General features: G+C 34.3%; 1 protein-coding gene across 1 annotated transcript in view; it reads left to right on the top strand.

Moving 5' to 3' along the window:
- The window catches only part of KCNH8 (potassium voltage-gated channel subfamily H member 8), a 151,448-nt gene that overhangs the window by 52,238 nt on the left and 80,863 nt on the right, over positions 1 to 18,347 (top strand). The window contains exon 3 of the mRNA XM_015854013.3: positions 10,315 to 10,446. Within this exon, the coding sequence (XP_015709499.2) occupies positions 10,315 to 10,446 (132 nt within the window). The remainder of the gene's footprint in view (positions 1 to 10,314; positions 10,447 to 18,347) is intronic.

Raw genomic sequence — 18,347 nt, 5'->3', positions numbered from 1 at the left:
ATTTCTTAAGTGTGCATATCATTCTGTGGGAAATAAATGAAAATTTCCAAAGTTGAACATGTGTGTTGATTGTTTTTTAATAACCACACTTCTCAACATTATGAGTTTGTTTTCAACTCAGTTTAAAACTGATTCAGTTTCTATCATTAAATTAGGTTATTTATTCTACACAAGTAGAGACTCAAGTTTGGGACATAAAGATCTAACTAGTTTTCAACTGAATTTAATAAGTTTAAGTATAAAGCCTTTAACACTTACATATCTCTAGGAACTGCAATAGCACTTCTGCTCAGAAATTGTTAGGAAAGTGACTGCTTGTAGCTATAGGAACTATAGCATTCCATGTTCAGTTTCATAGGAGTTCCAGACTGTGTGAGCAAAAATAGCATGCAGTAAGTTGGATAGGGAGCTGAATAAGGAGGGGGAAGAACTATAACATTTTACGGTCTTGATCGTTTGGTTTGGGACCATAACAGGAGGGTGATCTTCACTCATACTTTCACCTAACTAGAAAACAATCCTGGAACTGTGACTTTTCTCTGTGTGTTCTTTTGTCATTCTAGCAAATCTTCATAATGGCATAAAATGGCTGTGCCTTCCCATGCTGACTAGTTTCTGCCTGTTAGAACAGAGCAGTATTAGAACTGTTGTCAGGAGCTTCAGAGATGTCTTTTGGATATCCCACTCAACGTATAATTTTTGTTATGTTTATAATATACATTTCAGTTTTTTTATTCAGTTTCTAATTTTTATCTTTTAGTTACAGTGCTTTCAGCAAACAGGAAAAGTAACTATTAAAAGACAAGGAATTCTGTGATTGTTGCCTTCTTCATAAAGTTTTAAATGATATATATTTGGAGTTTTTTTTTAATATAATTAGCTTTCTTAGTTCTATGTTTTCTTCAAAACAGCTACAACAAATAGAGTTGCCAATTACAATAATGGAAATGCAAAATAACCTCTAAAAATTCCAGTAACTTGTCAGAGAGATCTCATTCTGTGCATCTCCATTTTAGAATAATCTGAGAGCAGATGGACACTTTACTAAAGAACTGCATTTAAACAATCCCTTTTTCTCCCTGGCAGACCACTGAAAAGTTTATTAACAGGAAGTACATACAGTTAAATAAGATCTTCATGATTCCCCAAACTGAAGTATGTACAAGCAGCAGATTGGATTCTTTCAGTTTCTCTTACAGCCTAAGAGGATGCTACAACAAGCCTTATAATCACTGGCTTAGTCCAATTTAAGCTGTCCTTCAGCTGCTGAGAAGGTCATACCTCGGTTCCATTTCAACCCATCAGTTTAATTTCCTGTCTCAGAATCTGTCCATGGCCTTTTAAAAGGTGTCTGTACTTACACACACTCTCTCTTGTGACCTGTAGTAATCCTACAGTCTTCTTTCATAGAAAAGAAATTTGGTCTTGTGAATATGTAGTTTGTGTGAAACAGTTTGTAATCAGCAATGTCTACTTTTTATTTATGGACTTCTGAGAGGCTGCAGTGTGGTGTCTGTTGTGTCTGTGTCCTGCTAGCTCGCAACAGGGCTGTTGTTTCTGGATAACTAAAAATCCCTGCTGTAATAGAAAAGGAGCAAGTAGGTGTTGCTGGAATCACCATTACAAGTTGCCTTAGGACCTGACAGCATGATGAGCTGCCTTCATCACAGAGACTTATGGGACACAGTGTTGTCTCCCACCTGTGAACTAGTTTAAGCACTTTCTAAGATATGTCAGGCTTTGTAGGTCCTGTCCTCTAAGGGTTTAGTAAACTGCTTGTAAAATGAAGAAGATGCAAAACTAATCTTAATTATTTAATTCCAAGACTCGGTACAATTAAACCAGGATATTCTGTATTATTACTGTTTCCAAAATTCTGTCTTCTAGTCTAAAAGAGAGCTCTGAACCAACATCTTGTTTCAGATGAGTGAAATAGGAGTATAGAAAGAGTGAAAGCCTCACTGAGTTACTGAATACCATTGGGCAAAAAGGTCATTAAGTCAAGAGTGTAACAGTGTTCTCAGATAAGCAGCAATCATAGTCACAGGCAAATGAAATAAGCCTTAAGACAAGACATCATCTATAGCATCTACTATGACTAAAGGCCTTTGGAAACCATCACCGACAAAACCAAGGAATGAGCTTCAGTTAGAAGGAAAATAAATAAATAAATAAAGGAGGGACGGACAGTAAATTCCCATGTGTTATCTGGAAAGTCTGCGACATTTTGCTATAATTTAAAGAGACTTCAACAAAACTGCAGCTGTTTGCTGACTGACAGTGCTGAGACTTTGTTCCGGTGGCACTCATCATGACATTGACTAATAGCTTTTTTTTTTTTCAGTAGCGGTATGATTTATTAAAAGCATACTTACTCTCCCAGAAAAGTTTTGTTCTCACAGAAGCATGCCAATAAGTAAATTAATCTGTGTAAGAGTTTCCTATTGCTTATTGCATTGTTACAAAGTGATAGGCAATATCTAACAAAGTGATAGGCAATGTCTATCACATTGTTACAAAGTGATAGACAAAGTGATCTGTAAGCAATAAGATTGCTTACAGATGCTTACTTATTAGTGTTTCCACACAAGCACTCCGGGCTTCCAGATCTAAATGGTTATGCTGTATGCACTTATTTATTTATTTATCTATCTATTTATTTATTTATTTTTAAGATATAGTTAATTATGCCACCTCTTACACATACAGGTAAGAAGAAATTTAAATATTTATCTTGTTTCAAGATCCTGGATTCAAACAACTTGCTCTTCACTTCAAATTTTCTCATATTTTAAATCAGATTCAGTAAAACTTGGCTTCTGTTCCCAAGCTTCAAAATGAGTTAGGCCATTGTTTGATTAAAGAAAGGAAAAATACCGTCCCTCCTTATGTCACCTGCCTCCCATGTGCTGACATTTCCCTAACTTTTCATGATCTTCAAATCCCTTTATTGGATCATGATGCAGAATGTAACTACTACCTTTTCTGTTTAGAATTTAATTGAATTCTTTCAACAGCTTTACAGTTTTTTGGAATAGTGGCAGGTGGCTCATGTTAACACTGTCTATTGAATCCCATTACTGTTTTGGCTTGGGGAACTGCAGAAGCAATGTGATTTTATAGAGCAGTTAAGTAATGAAAAGGTTAAAGTCTACACTTTCCAAATGGCAGGGATGCTATAACTCTTCTCAGTGTGCAGGCATAGATTTTGTTTACAGCATGTGCTCACGTGGATTCGAAGAGTGAACAGGGAAGATTAATCCTCTCTACAGTGTTACATAATTCTACAGTGTGTGCTTCAAAGCCCTTCTGCATAAACCCCTAAAACTGGTAGGAGGGTGATGTTAATCCAGATCTCTGACACAGCCCCTTAGTAGTTCCCAGTCTTGTCCCTTTCTAGATGGGTACTGGTGGGAGCAAAGTCAAGAGCAGGCTAAAAGTTTTGAATTATAGTCTCAGCAGAAAATCCTCAAACACGATTGAAACTGCCAATGAATATTTATTGGGAAAAAAGATTAAAAAAACCATCAGTGTGTCCTATGGCCAAGAAGGCCAAAGGTATCCACTGGAACAAGTCACCTAAGGAGATTGTGAATGCCTTGTCCCTGGATGCACTCAAGGCCAGGCTGGATCTGGTTCTGGGCAGCCTGTTATAGTGATTGGAAACCCTGAACATAGCAGGTGGGTTAAAACTACATGATCATTGTGGTCCTTTTCAACCCAGGCCATTGTATAATCGTAATATCTTAGAGTGCATGAAAAAGAGCATGGTCTGCAGGTCAAGGGAGTGGAAAACTATCCATCAGAATACCACTTTCTCCAAGTAAAACTGTGTTATAAATAAGTGTTATAAATAAGCATGAGGCTGCAAATGGCTCCTCTTCCAACTCTGGAAACCTCCCTTTCTGCAGGTTCAAGGCCTTTTGTTCCTAGAAAACATACATACGTTCCTCAATAGGCTGAAAGAAATCATATTTACTGCTATGGTTAAGTTTACATTTTGAACAGTGAACTCTTAAAATCCATAAGGAATGAACACTGTCAGTCACAAACACAGTTCTAACAATAGATTTCAAACATACAGTAATCAAGGGATAGTAGACTTTTTTCATTTTAGGAATATGTGACTCAAAATAATGAAAAAAACAGATATTATTTGAAGAGAGTGAAGATTAGGCTCCTCAGGAAGGACTAAGCATGATATTTTCTGAAACAGTCCATTAGAAATTGAAGAAACCATATTTTGTTTGGATTTCTCCTTTTTTTTTTCTTTTTTTTTTTTTTTTCCCAGTACACTGGCTAAATATACTGTATGATTAGACTTACAATTATTACCAAATAGCAAGAAAATTTTAAGACAATATTTTAATACTTTATCTATTAGACAATTAATTATATAATTGCATTTCCTTTATACAACTATAATAATAAACTGCCCTTTTTAGGAGTTAGCTGACAAAAGTCAAATACCTTGCAGTATTACAAGTATAACAGAATAATGATCTTTGGCAACGGCTGGAAAATAAATTGCAGACTGCTACTATTAATGCTAGTATTATTGATGCCTTTTGCATTTAAATAGAATGCATTTCCTTTGCTTCACCAAGTTTTTAGATAATCCTGTGTATTTTGCTAATTGTTATAAATGTAATCTGGTAAATGTATTACATCAGGGAAGTACTTATCTGCTTAAATGCATTTTTCTTTTCTAATCTGGATGGAGATAGGGAAAGGAAATTAGAGCAGACAAAAAGTAAGCAGCACACATAAGGATAATGAATGTCACATGGGTTTAATAGGCACTGCTTAGCTTCTCTGCTTTTGCTCAATGAAATTGAAAACGTAACTAGAGGATTTTGAGACAAAGAATTTCTTTAAGTAGGAAAGATAGTAGGAAGTAGATGTAAAAGGAAAGATAGGAAAGCTGAGTAAAGAAAACCAAATGTCGTTCATAAATTAGCATAAAATGTGTACAGCATGCTGTACTGGGGGCTACATATAAATAAATAAATAAAATTTAGAGAACATCAAAATTGGAAAAGTCATGCACTCAGACTAGGAGCCACCAGGACAAAGATGCTCTCTCTCTCTCTCCACATAAATAAATTCAGACTTTGAGGTGGTAAAGTAACTTTCTCTGCCTATAACAGTAAGTTTGCAGCAAGGCAAAGATTGGAGGATGCTGTGCTGTAGAGTGTTTCCACAGAAAATGAACATTTTTCCCTTTCCTTCTCATGGGAGTAATGGCAGAAGAATTAGACATCCTGAACAATATGACATGAGTAACTGAGTTCCCTGACAGTAATTGGAATGGGATGAAACTGGGCACTTAGAGAAGAAAACATGGGGAATGGCTTTTCACCTTCTCTCATGAGACTTGACAAATTTAAGAGACTTCAAATGTATTCCATCACCTCTACACAGATATGCAGGGATACCTTTAATGGAAGTTTCTAAATCATTAGGCAATGCTACACAATTAATTGTTATATATTTATTCATAATGAACCTTTTTTTTTTTTTTTTTTTTTTTTTTTTTTTTCCTTGTTTTTAAAGTATTTTACCAATTCTACCATCTATCAAGTTCCTGGGATTTCTGGTTTGAGACTTTTGGAAATAGTTTAAATTGACTCTTAAAACTCTCAAGGAAAGCTTCTTGACCACGTATTTGTTTCTACAGCCATAAAAGTGTTAGTGAAAGCCATCAGTGACTGCATGCATCAGTTACAGGATAGCCCATATGTTTTCTTGTTAGTTTTCTTGCAGTATTGTCAGACCAAAGACTGTCACCAGGATATCAGGATATAGAATATAAGCTGTCATCAACAGTAGCATTCTTCAAGGAAATATATATATATATATACATATATATATACATATATATATATATATGGAGAAGAATGAAATGCTTACTTGCTTAAAGTAGCAAAACCTTGTATTAACAGTGCTAATTAATCAGTATTAAAGTTTTGATATTTAAAAGAGTGAAAGTGCTCTAATTACAGCTCTGCTTTCTCTTTCAGCTACATTCCTTTTTTTATTTTTATTTTTAGTTCAATCACCTTTTTTCCAGGAATTGTTTCCTTCTCTGCTCTCCTCAACAAAATTTTGATGCCTTGTCGAAATGACAAAACATTCAAAACAAACTGTTATCAGTAATGCTGGAATATTTGGATGAGCCAACCAAAGAGCCACCTTAGTTTCCCTGTACAATGTCTTTGGCATTCTGCTGTCAGTGTTGGAATGACAGCCACCTTCTGTGGTGGAAAAGGGAAAATGATCCTGCTAAAACTTCTCTGGTAAAGTAAAATAAAGCATCAACTTTATTTTGCTAACAATTAGTAATTCTGTAAGTGAAAGAAGATTGTTTTGTAAAGCTGAATATTTAGCACCAATCCTATTGTGAAGGTATTAGAGTTATATATGTGAAAACAATTTTATCTTTGTCTTTTAAATAACAAACCCTGGAAAAAGGGACATGGTAATATTTTTGTTCTTGGTTTGCTTTGTTTTTGTTTTCTTTAGCATTCTCTTAAGGGCTAGATTCACATGTATTTGAAGACAAGTTCTGCAACATAGCAAAATGAAGCAGTTTATGATATTTTTTACAGCTTACTTCTGCCCTCTTAGGCATGTGTAAATGGAGAGTGATTGTTTTCTGCCACAATAATTTTGTATCCATTATAGAAGATATTTACACCTTTTTTCTTCAAGTATTTGGTTTCTGTAAAACATTTGATTTCCCTGGTCTAGTACATTACATATAGGTTTATAACTTCATAAAAGGGCTCTGCTTCTTTATTTGTCTTCCTCTCACCACAAATGGAGTTCCATCTCAGAACTTGTTCATTTGTAATTTACTGCCTTTGGCTGATAGACGGGCAGCACAACCTAGCACAACCTGGCCCAGTGTCTGTATGGAAAGCACTGAGGCAAACAAAGTCCTGTTTGAAGAGAAAATTGGAAATTTGATATAAATTATATATAACTATGTTACCACTACAATCCTCATCAAAGAATTCTGTTCTGAGTTACGCAATGGGCTTTGTCTGAGATGGGCATGGCTTAAGATTGTGTGAGCATTGTTGCATGCTGAGCACAGAAACTCATGAATAAGGCTGACTTTCTGAGTTTGTTACTTGGCTTAGGCAGTTGTCATTTTCTAGTGAGAGGAATGATCAGCCTTAAAGATGATGAGTGTTCTAATGGCAAGGTTTACTATGAAATAGCCCTAAAATTCCTTGCACGTATGAACTTTTTGTTTTGATTTCAGTCTGAGGAGACTTCTAGCTGTCAGAGTGAGGAAAGGTAGAAAAGTAGAATGAGGGAGTGACCATAAAGAACTCTATTTTTATGAATATATAAAATGTGGAGTATAGCTAAATTGCTTTGTGATAAGATTATGCTTCATTTGGTCTCCTTTCTCCTTTCCTGTGATGTACTTATATAAGCCTTGAGGATATTAAAATATATTTTAAACCACCAGTTCATAATGCAAAAGAAAAACTAGGCTCTTCTTCAAAGAGTGGTGGCTTGGAGCAATAAAATCTGTATATAAATAAACCTCCAAAAGAAATGTCTTTGACAGACTACTCTTGGCAGTACAGAAAACCTTTGTGTGCACAGTCAGAAGCAGGGAAAGAATTTCTCACAGATGAAGCTGATCAAAAGAAAGGTAATAAAATTGGGCCCTATTTTTCCAGTGAGTTGAAAATTCTTTTGTCTTATAGCATTATATGATGTTGACTTTCAGTAAAAGCTGTATAATGGATTGCATTGTATCTGTACGTTTTTCTAAGAACACTCATCTATAGTGAAAGGTAGCACATTTCAGTTCCTGAGTGTAAGCACATACTGATATAGCCCTGACCTAAACTCCTATAGTCTGGAAGGATATTTCATATTAATTTGCTTTTTCAAGTACTGGCAGAAAGCCTAAAAGGGTCATCTTTGAAATTCTGAAGGTATTGTCAAAACATACAACTTTACTATACTACAAACTAACCTGGAACTATTTGTGAGTCAATAAGTATGTGCACATATCAGATACTTGTTTTCTTTAGCTGTGCACACCATTTCTTAAGCATATTTCTTTTGTTTAATCAGACATTTTTGAACATATTTACAGAGGAGGGGAATGAAGACAGGTGATGAGATATGATAGAAGAGACACATACATGATGTTGAATGATGACATGATGTGGACCAGTTTCAGTGACCATTGTCTATTAACAAAGAATTTTAAGCCATTTTAATTAAATTTTAAAAAAATAATAATTATATGCATTATGATATGTAACACTGCAGCTATTTGTCTTTATTTCTATTCATTACTAACTTACAGTGTTGCAAATACTTCTTTAAATATACAAATCTACTATTTCAGTTAATATTACCATATGAGCTTTTTAGCGTAACTGAGTAAGTTTCGTATGGATGTGTCCCATGTCTCTAACTTTCTGCATTAATGATTAATGATTAATCTATGTATAAATGTTGAACAGACAGGAAAGAATAAGATATGTTTCTACTCTTGGAGACTGAGACAGGTATTTAAAAGAGCATTGCTACTATCAATATTGTTTAGATGTCCAAATGAAAGTACTGCTAGAATGAGTGCAGAATGTAATTTTAAAAGAAAGAACTTAACCACTTCAGGAGTTATAACAATATTCTGTAGGTACTTACTATTCTGTTTTTAAGTGAGAAAGTAAGTTTGCTTAATGTTTTCTTTCCTCTTTGTATGTATCACTCCATACTGATAGGGTGCTTGCTCTATGCATTTCTAAAAGCAAAAGAACATTTGATGATTTAACCAAAAATGTCACCCTCAAAAAACTACTTCTTGGAAAGTTTAACCAGGTTTTAGAAGAGCAGATGTATGTTCTTTGATGCATACTTCTACATCTTCATCTGTGGAAGTCTTTCAAAAGGAATGCTACCGTTTCACCTCCCAGTGAAATTCTAGTTCAAAAATTAAGTTAGAAAGGTGAACTGTAATCTTCATGTGTCAAGTTCATTTTCAGCATTCAGAGCCTGGAAGAGGGAGGATAGACTTCTTTACAAGGACACCTCCAATTTTCATTGATCTTTTGGCAGTAGACAGTAGTGGTGGCACTGGTTCAGGATACTTTTCATTTTTTCTTTTCTGAATACACTTTTTTACTAAATAAATGCCAATAGTAGTGTGTGGGAAGGAATATGATTATGGAAGCATAGACACATCTTCAAATATGAATTTTAAACCAAAAAAGACATACTTTAGCATTACTTACACACCTTATAAATAATATTAGTAGGATGATGGTGGTTGGAGGCAGTGAAAAGCCCAAAATCTTGGCACTGGACTAAGTTATCCTAGAATGGATAGGACTGAAATCCAGATGTTTACTGAGATCCCCATTACCCTCTAAGCACAAAGCAGGACATACTCTTTCACTGGCTTCTCTTCTGAGTGGTCTGCATTCATAGCTAACCTATGAATAATGTCAATGGAAATGAACAACATAATTTGCAAATAGGTGTTGTGATAAAATCAGGAAGAAGAAGAAATTAATTTAAGTGGTATAATTATTTAGCAAGTCTGGAAAATTAAAGGTTAACAAAAATTAAAATTATTGCCAAAACAATTGTTTCCTAAATTATGTTTTAGCAAGCTGACCATTATAGATAGTAATGAAAACTGATATTAATTTTACAGATGTGTGGCATTATAAATCTCACCTATGATATGCAAAGAATTAATTATTTCTTAGATTATATTAGTCTGAATCAAGAATTTACAATTTCTATTCAAAGTCTGAAGTCTGATTAGTTTAAATATCTTTGAATGAGTGGAATGCTCTGAATATTAGGTTCCCTGTCAAGAGATTTTAATGAGTGTCAAGTCAGATGATTAAGGTAAAATGATTCTATAGTAAACATGAAAGCTTCATATGTCAAGCTAACAAAGTGAAAACTCTTCCAGCAAAATAAGTAACATCAGTTGAGAGTTCAAAGAAAAGCGTGGTTTCAGAGGAATAAGCAGCTTCATTAAACTCTATTAATGATCCCTTTAGATAAATTTTGCATTTAAATTAATGCCTTACTTCCAGAGAGAACAGTATTACAGTATTACTGAGCTTCAACCAGTGATGAAAAGAGATTTACATGAGCTGAACATCTGTGATTTCCTGACTACTGACCTCCTAAACAAGAATTTTTTTATTTTTTTTTTTTAAGAATTACATTAGTTGTAGATTTAGTCATTCACTTTTCCCCCCATCTCTGTTAAAAGACATCTGTTGGAATTAAATTCATTCTTTATCCTTACAGGGTCTTCATTCTGGTGCCTATTGGATATCGTTCCTATAAAGAATGAAAAAGGAGATGTAGTACTATTTCTGGCCTCTTTCAAAGATATAACAGACACAAAAGTGAAGATTGCCGCAGAAGACAAAAAGGAAGGTTTGTGTGAATTGAAACAAACATTGATAACACAGTTTTTTGAGTGTCATAGTTACATTTCTCTCTTTCACACATTGTCCAGTACGAAGATTTGCTAGAGCCCCAAGTAATAGATCAGTATATATAAATATTATATTTTTTATATATACATATAAAATTATCATCAATATATATGTAGTATAAAATGGTTCTTATCTATTAATAGCAGCCCTGCCCACACAAGGGGGGTTGGGAATAGATAATCTTTAAGGACCCTTTCAACACATTGTAGGATATTTTTTCCTAACTCTCTGACAACCTTGTAGTTATGAAACTTTTAGGAAAATATTTTGCTAAAACATAATGGATGGGATCTAAAAGAGGAGAGACTGTTTGACCTCTGTGCTCTAATGGCTAATTATTTGTCCTATGTGACATGCAAATTTTCTGTATACACTTACTAAGAAATCACATTTAATATGCCAGTGATCACTTGAAATAGGTGTGTGACTGACAATTTGTAAAATGACAGCTACTGTTTATCTGCTAAAAATGTCATAGTAGTATGCTTAGGTTTGGATGGGTTAAAATGATCTCCAGCTATTGATGTGAATTCATGTTAAAGTGTAAAATGAAGCAGATTTTAGCTCACATTTGCTGTTACACAATTTTAAAGTTAACACTCCTTTTAGATACCAAATATGTAATGACCGGGAAACATACTCATGCAGAGCTTCATTACACCAGCAAATACCCATTCAGTTCTCTGCTTTGTGTTGGAGATTTAGGACTTCAGTAGTTTCCATGAGATTATGACAATTATACTTGCCTATTATACTCTTTAATGCATACACAACCAGCACAGGCAAGCCAAAAAGCTGGGCACACATGCTTTGGAGTGTAGAATTTATTTCTTCCTTTGTTATTCAAGTTAAAACCATGATTTTATTTATGGTTTTATTATATGGAGATGCTGCTTTATATCATAGCAACAGAAAGAAGGACTTTGTGGGGGAGCTTTGTCAAATACACCATTTAATATAAGAAAGTTAAGCAAGAAAGATTTAAACATTTATTCAAAATATTTGCAAGCAATATATTTTAATTTTATGTAAATCTACCTAGGAATCTTAAAATAAATTTAATAGATATTGGTGTTTTGAAAAACATTCAAATTCTTCATAAACAGTGTTTCTCTAGTCTCCAGTGGTGAACATAACCTTAGAATTAACTCCTAGAAATAACTGATTCTTCTTCATTTAGTCCACAGCTACTAACAGGCATGTAGTATGTACCTCATATTAACAGAAAAGTGGGTATGTGTTCTGCCTAAACGTATTAAAAATTATTTTTAATGTTGAGTGAAATCCATTGCACAGTGATCAATTACATTATGGGATTTAATTTTCACAAATTATGTGGCTAAATAATACTTTTACTTTTTCAAAGATTAGGACACAAAAAAAGGGAAGGTAGAGATACATTCCATGAGATACGGTTTTTTATGGTACTTTTGGTGTATCTTGTACACTTAGATTATACGTATGGGAAATCATTCCAAGCTCCTTTAAGTTCTAAATTTCTTGGAAAGCTTACCTAAAAATATTCCTTCGTATTCGTTGTTTCCTAAGTCTTCTGTACATCCATTGGCATTTCATCAATATTTTTTATTAAGACATTCTCAGGTTGTATCTCCAAAAGTCTTTTCCAGGCTCACTTTCTCATCTTTGATACTGTTCTTCTTTTATATAATATCTAGTATCTCTTTGTACTTTCACGATCTTTTCAGATCTTCCTGAGATCTGTCTCCTGGCTTAATGGAAGCTGTTTTACTGTTTTCTTTTTTACTCGTGGATTGTCTTTTTTATTTTACAGTCCTCAAAAGTTCATATCCTCTTCAATTACCTGCAGAAGTTTTGTTTCTTTTGTCTCATCTGTTCACACAACTTCAGTTGCCAATTTATCTGCAAAAGTCCACTTGATTTCCCTTTACTCAATCCAAGTGCCAGAAGTTGTCAGTGACATTTTCTTTTGCATGCAAAGTATTATCATAGAATACAATACTCATACAATATTTGTTTTAAATGCAAATCAAACCGATATTTTTCATTTATTCTTGTAAAAACAGCCTTTTCAAACAGTGGATAGAGTTATTAAGTTTGTTCTGAGACTTTCAGATGAGAAAAAGGGAAAAACATGTACAACAGACTTTAAGAAGTCTTGTTGCAATAAGCAATTCTCATATGCCTTTTTCTTTTTTTCTTTTTTTTTCCTACACCTAATTAACCATTCTTCTTCCCGACCCCTACCTGATTCACCATTTATCATGGCAATGTTCTTAGAGGTCTCAGTTTTTCAATACTGTCATTTTGCTTTCAACACTGCAATATTCAGCACAGTACAGAGAAACACATGCCTGGCCCAAGCATTTAGGATACATCTCACTAGCCCTCACCTTACTGGCGATGCTCCTCCTAATGCAACTCATGATGCTATTTCATGATGATGGCCTTTCATAACATGAAAACATACATTGCAGGCAGGTTGATGGCTTTCAGAACCTGCAAGTTTTGACTGGCAAGCTGTTTGCCTGTTATTTGACCCCTACACTATCTTATCATATGTCTTATGTAATCTAAGGATTACATCATCATGTTCCTCCTTGACATTCCTGTTTTAAAGGCCCTCTTATCAAGTTAGGCTGTCTAATGTCAAACATATTCTTATCCCAGTAGTAAATATGGAAATAGTAAATAGAAAAGTTGGACTACCCCATGGGTTATACTCACAGTGTTATGGTTTAACAGGTTGGCTTTTTCTCACAACCAATTAAACCTTAGACCTATATGAACTTCATAGAAATCAGCTTTATTTTGATTATGCATGATCTGTTGGAAAGAGGGGGGCATTCCTTTCAGTGTACCAGAAGTTAAAAACCCTGTGTCAACCATTCTGCATTACAGATTTTTATGTAAAGAATGTCTGTTTGGGCAGGGGTGGGTTCTTATATGAAAATCTTTAATGTGTAGATTGTTTATTCTGCCTAATTGCTCTCAGCTACTTCCTGGCTGTTTAAGCTACAGCAGTGAGTATTCAGAGAACAAACTTTAGTTTCAGAACACCTTATGCCTCTCAGGAGGAAGTCACCTAGATATACATTATTTAAAGCTGGTAGAATTGTTTCAGGATGCACCATGCAGTTCTGTTGACGCAGGAAGTGGGATGGAACAGTTTGACTCCTCTGCTCAAAGGAACTGCATGCTGTGGAAACCTTTGTCCTGCAATAACTGTATTAAATCTTCTCTGAGATGACTTTGCTCCTGGCTGACCATCAGAGTAGGAAGGATTTGCGTCTCCTACCTTCAATAAAGACAAACTGCTTTCATCATGGTTAGTGCATGAGTTGAAACCCCTAGGGGACACTTAGATCTTTATTACTGAAAATGCAGATGAGCATATAGATGTTTTCTCTCTCCCTTCTCTATACAAGCAAATCTCTGAGTCTTGAATCTTTAGAAGTGTCGATCTTTGTGGCTATAAGTTTAGCTTTATACCGAGTGTTAACATGAGTGGCAATTTCTGCAGTCCTCAGAGCAGCACAGGATATGTTTTGAACAGAAGACAACATGTTGTCTGAAATATATTGGAACAATGTTAAGATATATGCATTAGCAACCAAGTAGCTCATTTGACTCATTGCATTCTACTAAACTAAGGAAAGTATTTCTAGATTTCTCTTTAAGTCCAGTTATAGATCATAGGGGTTGGAAGAAACCTCTGGAGATTGTCGAGTCCAAGTTCCCTGCTAAAGCAGCTTCACTGGAGTTGGTTGAGCAGAAAAAATTTTGGGAAGGTTTTGAATATCTTCAGAGAACGAGACTCCATGACCTCTCTGAGACACCTGTTCCAGTTCTTTACCATCACAGTAAAATTCTTTCACATTTCTATAGAACTTCCTGTGTTTCTAAATTATGAGCTTTGTAGAGTTGTTTTTTCTTTCTTTCTTTTTTTTTTTTTTGTTTGTTTTTTTGTTTGTTTAAACATTTTGTTATTCATTTTCTTGGTTTCCTGTTTGTTGGACTTGATTGATGACAAACAGTGTACAGTGTCTGCAGAGTTTCTTTTTAGACTTAGCTATTCAAAGATTTCAGACTGCCAGCAGGCATCATGAAAGAAACACTGAATATGTTTAGTAGGTGCATTGCCAATTAGAAAATCTCTTCACAGTTTTGTATGTTGTATGTTGTGTTTTCGGTTTTTGGATGGGAGGGAGTTAGCTTTGAAAATATTTATAAACGTCTTATCTCTATTGAAAAGATTGGAAAAGTAAGAAATGCCTTTCAAGACATAGCCTAATGTTTTAGATTTTAGGAATTAGAAGACCACGAGGAATAGAAATCATATTGCACATGTACTCCGTCTTCAGATATACAGGTGAAGGGACTCGGAACATATGAAGAATTTACCTGTAGTTGCAGCTATACTAAATGTAATTCATGCAGAAATGGAGTTCTCCTCAGAGCAACTTTGAAGTCCCGCAAAGACTCAGTAAAAATGTCAGTCAAAAGCAAGTTAGTCCTTGCTGTAGCTAAGACAGTTTTACAGCTGCTAGCTGTTCATTGTACCTTGTATAATTAAAGTTGTAAAAATGTTTTATAACCTTTTACGTTCCTGTTATGAAAATCTCATTCCTTGAGAGAAATGAGAGTTTCTTGGCATTCCAGCAACTGTTTGAAACCAAAAATATTATGTTTTTTTTAAACTGATATGTATCTTAGCTATTTCAACTGTGTTTAAAAAAAAAAAAAAAAAAAAAAAAAAAAGTGGGGAGGAGGGGAGGAAAAGGGAGAAGAGGAAGAGGAAGGAGAAGAGGAAGGGGAAGGAGAAGGGGAAGGGGTAGGGAAAGAGGAAGGAAAAAGGGAAGGAAATCTCCGATGACTTACCTTTGGACAACTTTGGACAACTTGTCCTGAACATGGTAAGTTTTTACAGGCAACAGATTTGTCTTTAAAATCTTAGTGAGAAAACTATAATTTACCAGCCCCAGTGATGAGGTGGCAAACAAACTTTTTTAATGCAGTAACAAAATAATTATGTTGGAGTTTTAATCTGTTACTCCACTATACCAGACTGTAACTTTTCAGGAGAAACATGGGAGAAGGTTTTATCAGGGAAATAGTTTAAAATCAGCTTACCGTTACAGTTCTGTTGGGCCTCAGTCTGTTGTTAGAAGTAGCTGAAAGATGTTTGTCTACTTGGATTTTTATTTTTCTTTCAGTTCTGAATTTGATGAGATAGATACAAATACCAGCTTCTGAAAAGAAGCATTATATTCTTATATAGAATTGTACAACCTTCAATAATCAAAATGTGTCTGTTTGTCCTATTCTACTTTGTTGTTCAAATTGGATTTTCATTAATATATTCAGAAAGTTTTTCTGAATTTCATGACAAAATTTTCTTTCTGGGATCTGGTATTTTATGCTGTTTCATCTCATCAGTGACATATAGTTTTAAATAAGGAAATAATTATAAAAATTTGTTTAGCTCCTCTGCTAACCTATCCATTACTGTGTGTATATTAGTGAAATAAAATTTTTATTTGTCCCACATATTTTTTTTTAGACTTCAAAAGATAAGTTTTCTCCTTATCATTGTGCTGTACCTCTATGTAAACCTATTTATAGAAGTATAAAACATGTTTATTAATAAACTTTAAAAGTTGACTTTTTCCAGCTAGTAGAAATGTCAGGATTGATTGTCCATGCTGAAGAAGAATCATCACTCTGTAATACTCTACTTTTCAGTGGAAATCTTCCTTGCAAGTCATTTCAAGATACCAATATCTATACTACCTTTCCTAATTCTTTGCAGGTGGATGGTCCAGTTTCCTGTATATAGTGTGTTTATATGGTCATACTTACACTGTGTGAAGGATAGTCAATGTATTTTACCCTTACATGTAAGCCACATCTGACAAGCAAACAGGACAGCTGTGGCAATCACGTGGCTCAGGTTGGAATATAACTCCGAGCATATAAGTAATTGCATAGATTTTAAAATAAAATAATAAACCAAGTATGGTATTGTCCATGGTGGTTAAGTCTATGTTTTCAGTGACTACTGCTGAGAGATCCAAATCCACGGCCTCGCAGCCTATAAAGTGTTTCACTGTTTGCAATAGAAATATTTTATGTGAATAGTTACTCAGGTGCGCATGTATGTCCAGAACAAAACCCCGGAATGTTTGACCTTCCCCCTCTCTACCTCATTCACATATTGTCAGTATATTCTGTTACAGTTAAATATGAGAAGTGCAGATTGGTTTTGTTTGTTTTCTAACATTCTGTAAGCTATCGTAATGTATACAATATTTTTATTCAAAACCACATGAAATAGACATTTTTAAGTTTAGCATATTTTTTTTCCAAAAATAAACAAATGTTATGCTTCAGTGTCACCTGCCATTGCATAAGTTTACATGTGCTTTAGAAAATATAAACACACTGCTTAAGCAATCTTCTCTTTCTTCCTATTAATACACTACTGAGCAGTTTATTATTTTGTGCTTAATGGAGGTTTTTATGAATTTATTTGATTTGTTGAATTATGGAAGAGTGTTCAGAAATCTTTGTATGGACTTTCGATATTCATTTAAATAATTGGTATGATTTCTTAGGTAAAAACAGATAGGTATCTTGGATTTTCCTATCTCCTGTGTAAGAGAAGTTAGGTATTAATCTTTCATTCTCATGTGTACTTGTATACAAATCTTTTCTATGGTAATGATCCGTGATAGTTGAGTATGCCATAGCAACATCACGTGGAACAGATTAACTCATCATTAACTCAGATTAACAGGAAAATTTAAATAGTGAAATTAATTAAGGTGTATCTTATTGTAGTAATGTATAATTTCTTCTGATTTTTGCCTAAGGAGGAGATTTTTTTATTCTTCTTTTAATTCTTTTTTTTTTTTTTCTGAAGGGACAAGAAAAGTCTTAAGCCTCCTCTTTCTTTTAACTGTAAAATTGATGCTTCATGTTCTTATAAAACAAAAAATACCAACAGTTTAAAAAAGGATTTTCATTTTCTTCTGCTTTTTGTGTGCCTGACAAGCTCATAAGAATTCTCAAGATGTTATGAGAGTACAGTTGAGACTGACAGAGAGGAGGAGTTGTTAGTTTCTTTTCTTGGAAAAGTCTTCTGAGATAGTCACAGTGGATGATTATGTTGCTATGGTTAATCTCATAAAATAAAAAAATAAAAACACCACCAGTACATACAAAAACGCATAACAGAGAAAGGCATCGCAAGGTGTTAAAAAACATATTGCCACTTTTCTCATCAAAGAAAGGGGGAGTTAAGAGTAATTTGCAAAGTGTCTTCCCATTTTAAGGTAGGGATTATCATCACACAGGGATAATGTGTAGAAGTTGCAAGCAATAGAGCCCCTAGCCAGCTTTTTTAAAATACTAATTTATTTCAGCAGTTGAGGAGATGAGAAATCCTTTAGATTTTATGTTTATCTCATACTCAAAAAAACAGGCATTTAAAGTACCTTCCTGCTGATGTTTGGATTTACTGTATTGTTGTTTTGGTGGAAGAGTCTAGAAAATGTCAGCCATAAACTAATTTTCTTCTTTCTTAGCCAGCCTTATATCATTTCTGAAGCATGTTTTCTTGACTGCTTTGGGAGGCAGCAGATTGAACTGACTGGCTTCATACAGAAAAAAAAAAAAAAAAAAAAAGAAAAAGAAAGTGAGGCCTGCAGAAAGTTTTAAAAAGACTTTTAAAATGAAATGGTAAAACTGTAGTACAGCTACCCAAACCAGTAGTGGAAACCTAATTCAACAGATTCAGCTGTTTTGCTGTTTTGTTCAGAGAAGCAGATAAGCGGTATGCTTTTATGTAGACTTTAA

This window comes from Coturnix japonica, chromosome 2 (assembly GCF_054131305.1).
Source record: "Coturnix japonica strain WE chromosome 2, WE-NBRP24, whole genome shotgun sequence".
NCBI classification, from domain to species: domain Eukaryota; kingdom Metazoa; phylum Chordata; class Aves; order Galliformes; family Phasianidae; genus Coturnix; species Coturnix japonica.
This window is presented reverse-complemented; position numbering and strand designations above follow the sequence as displayed.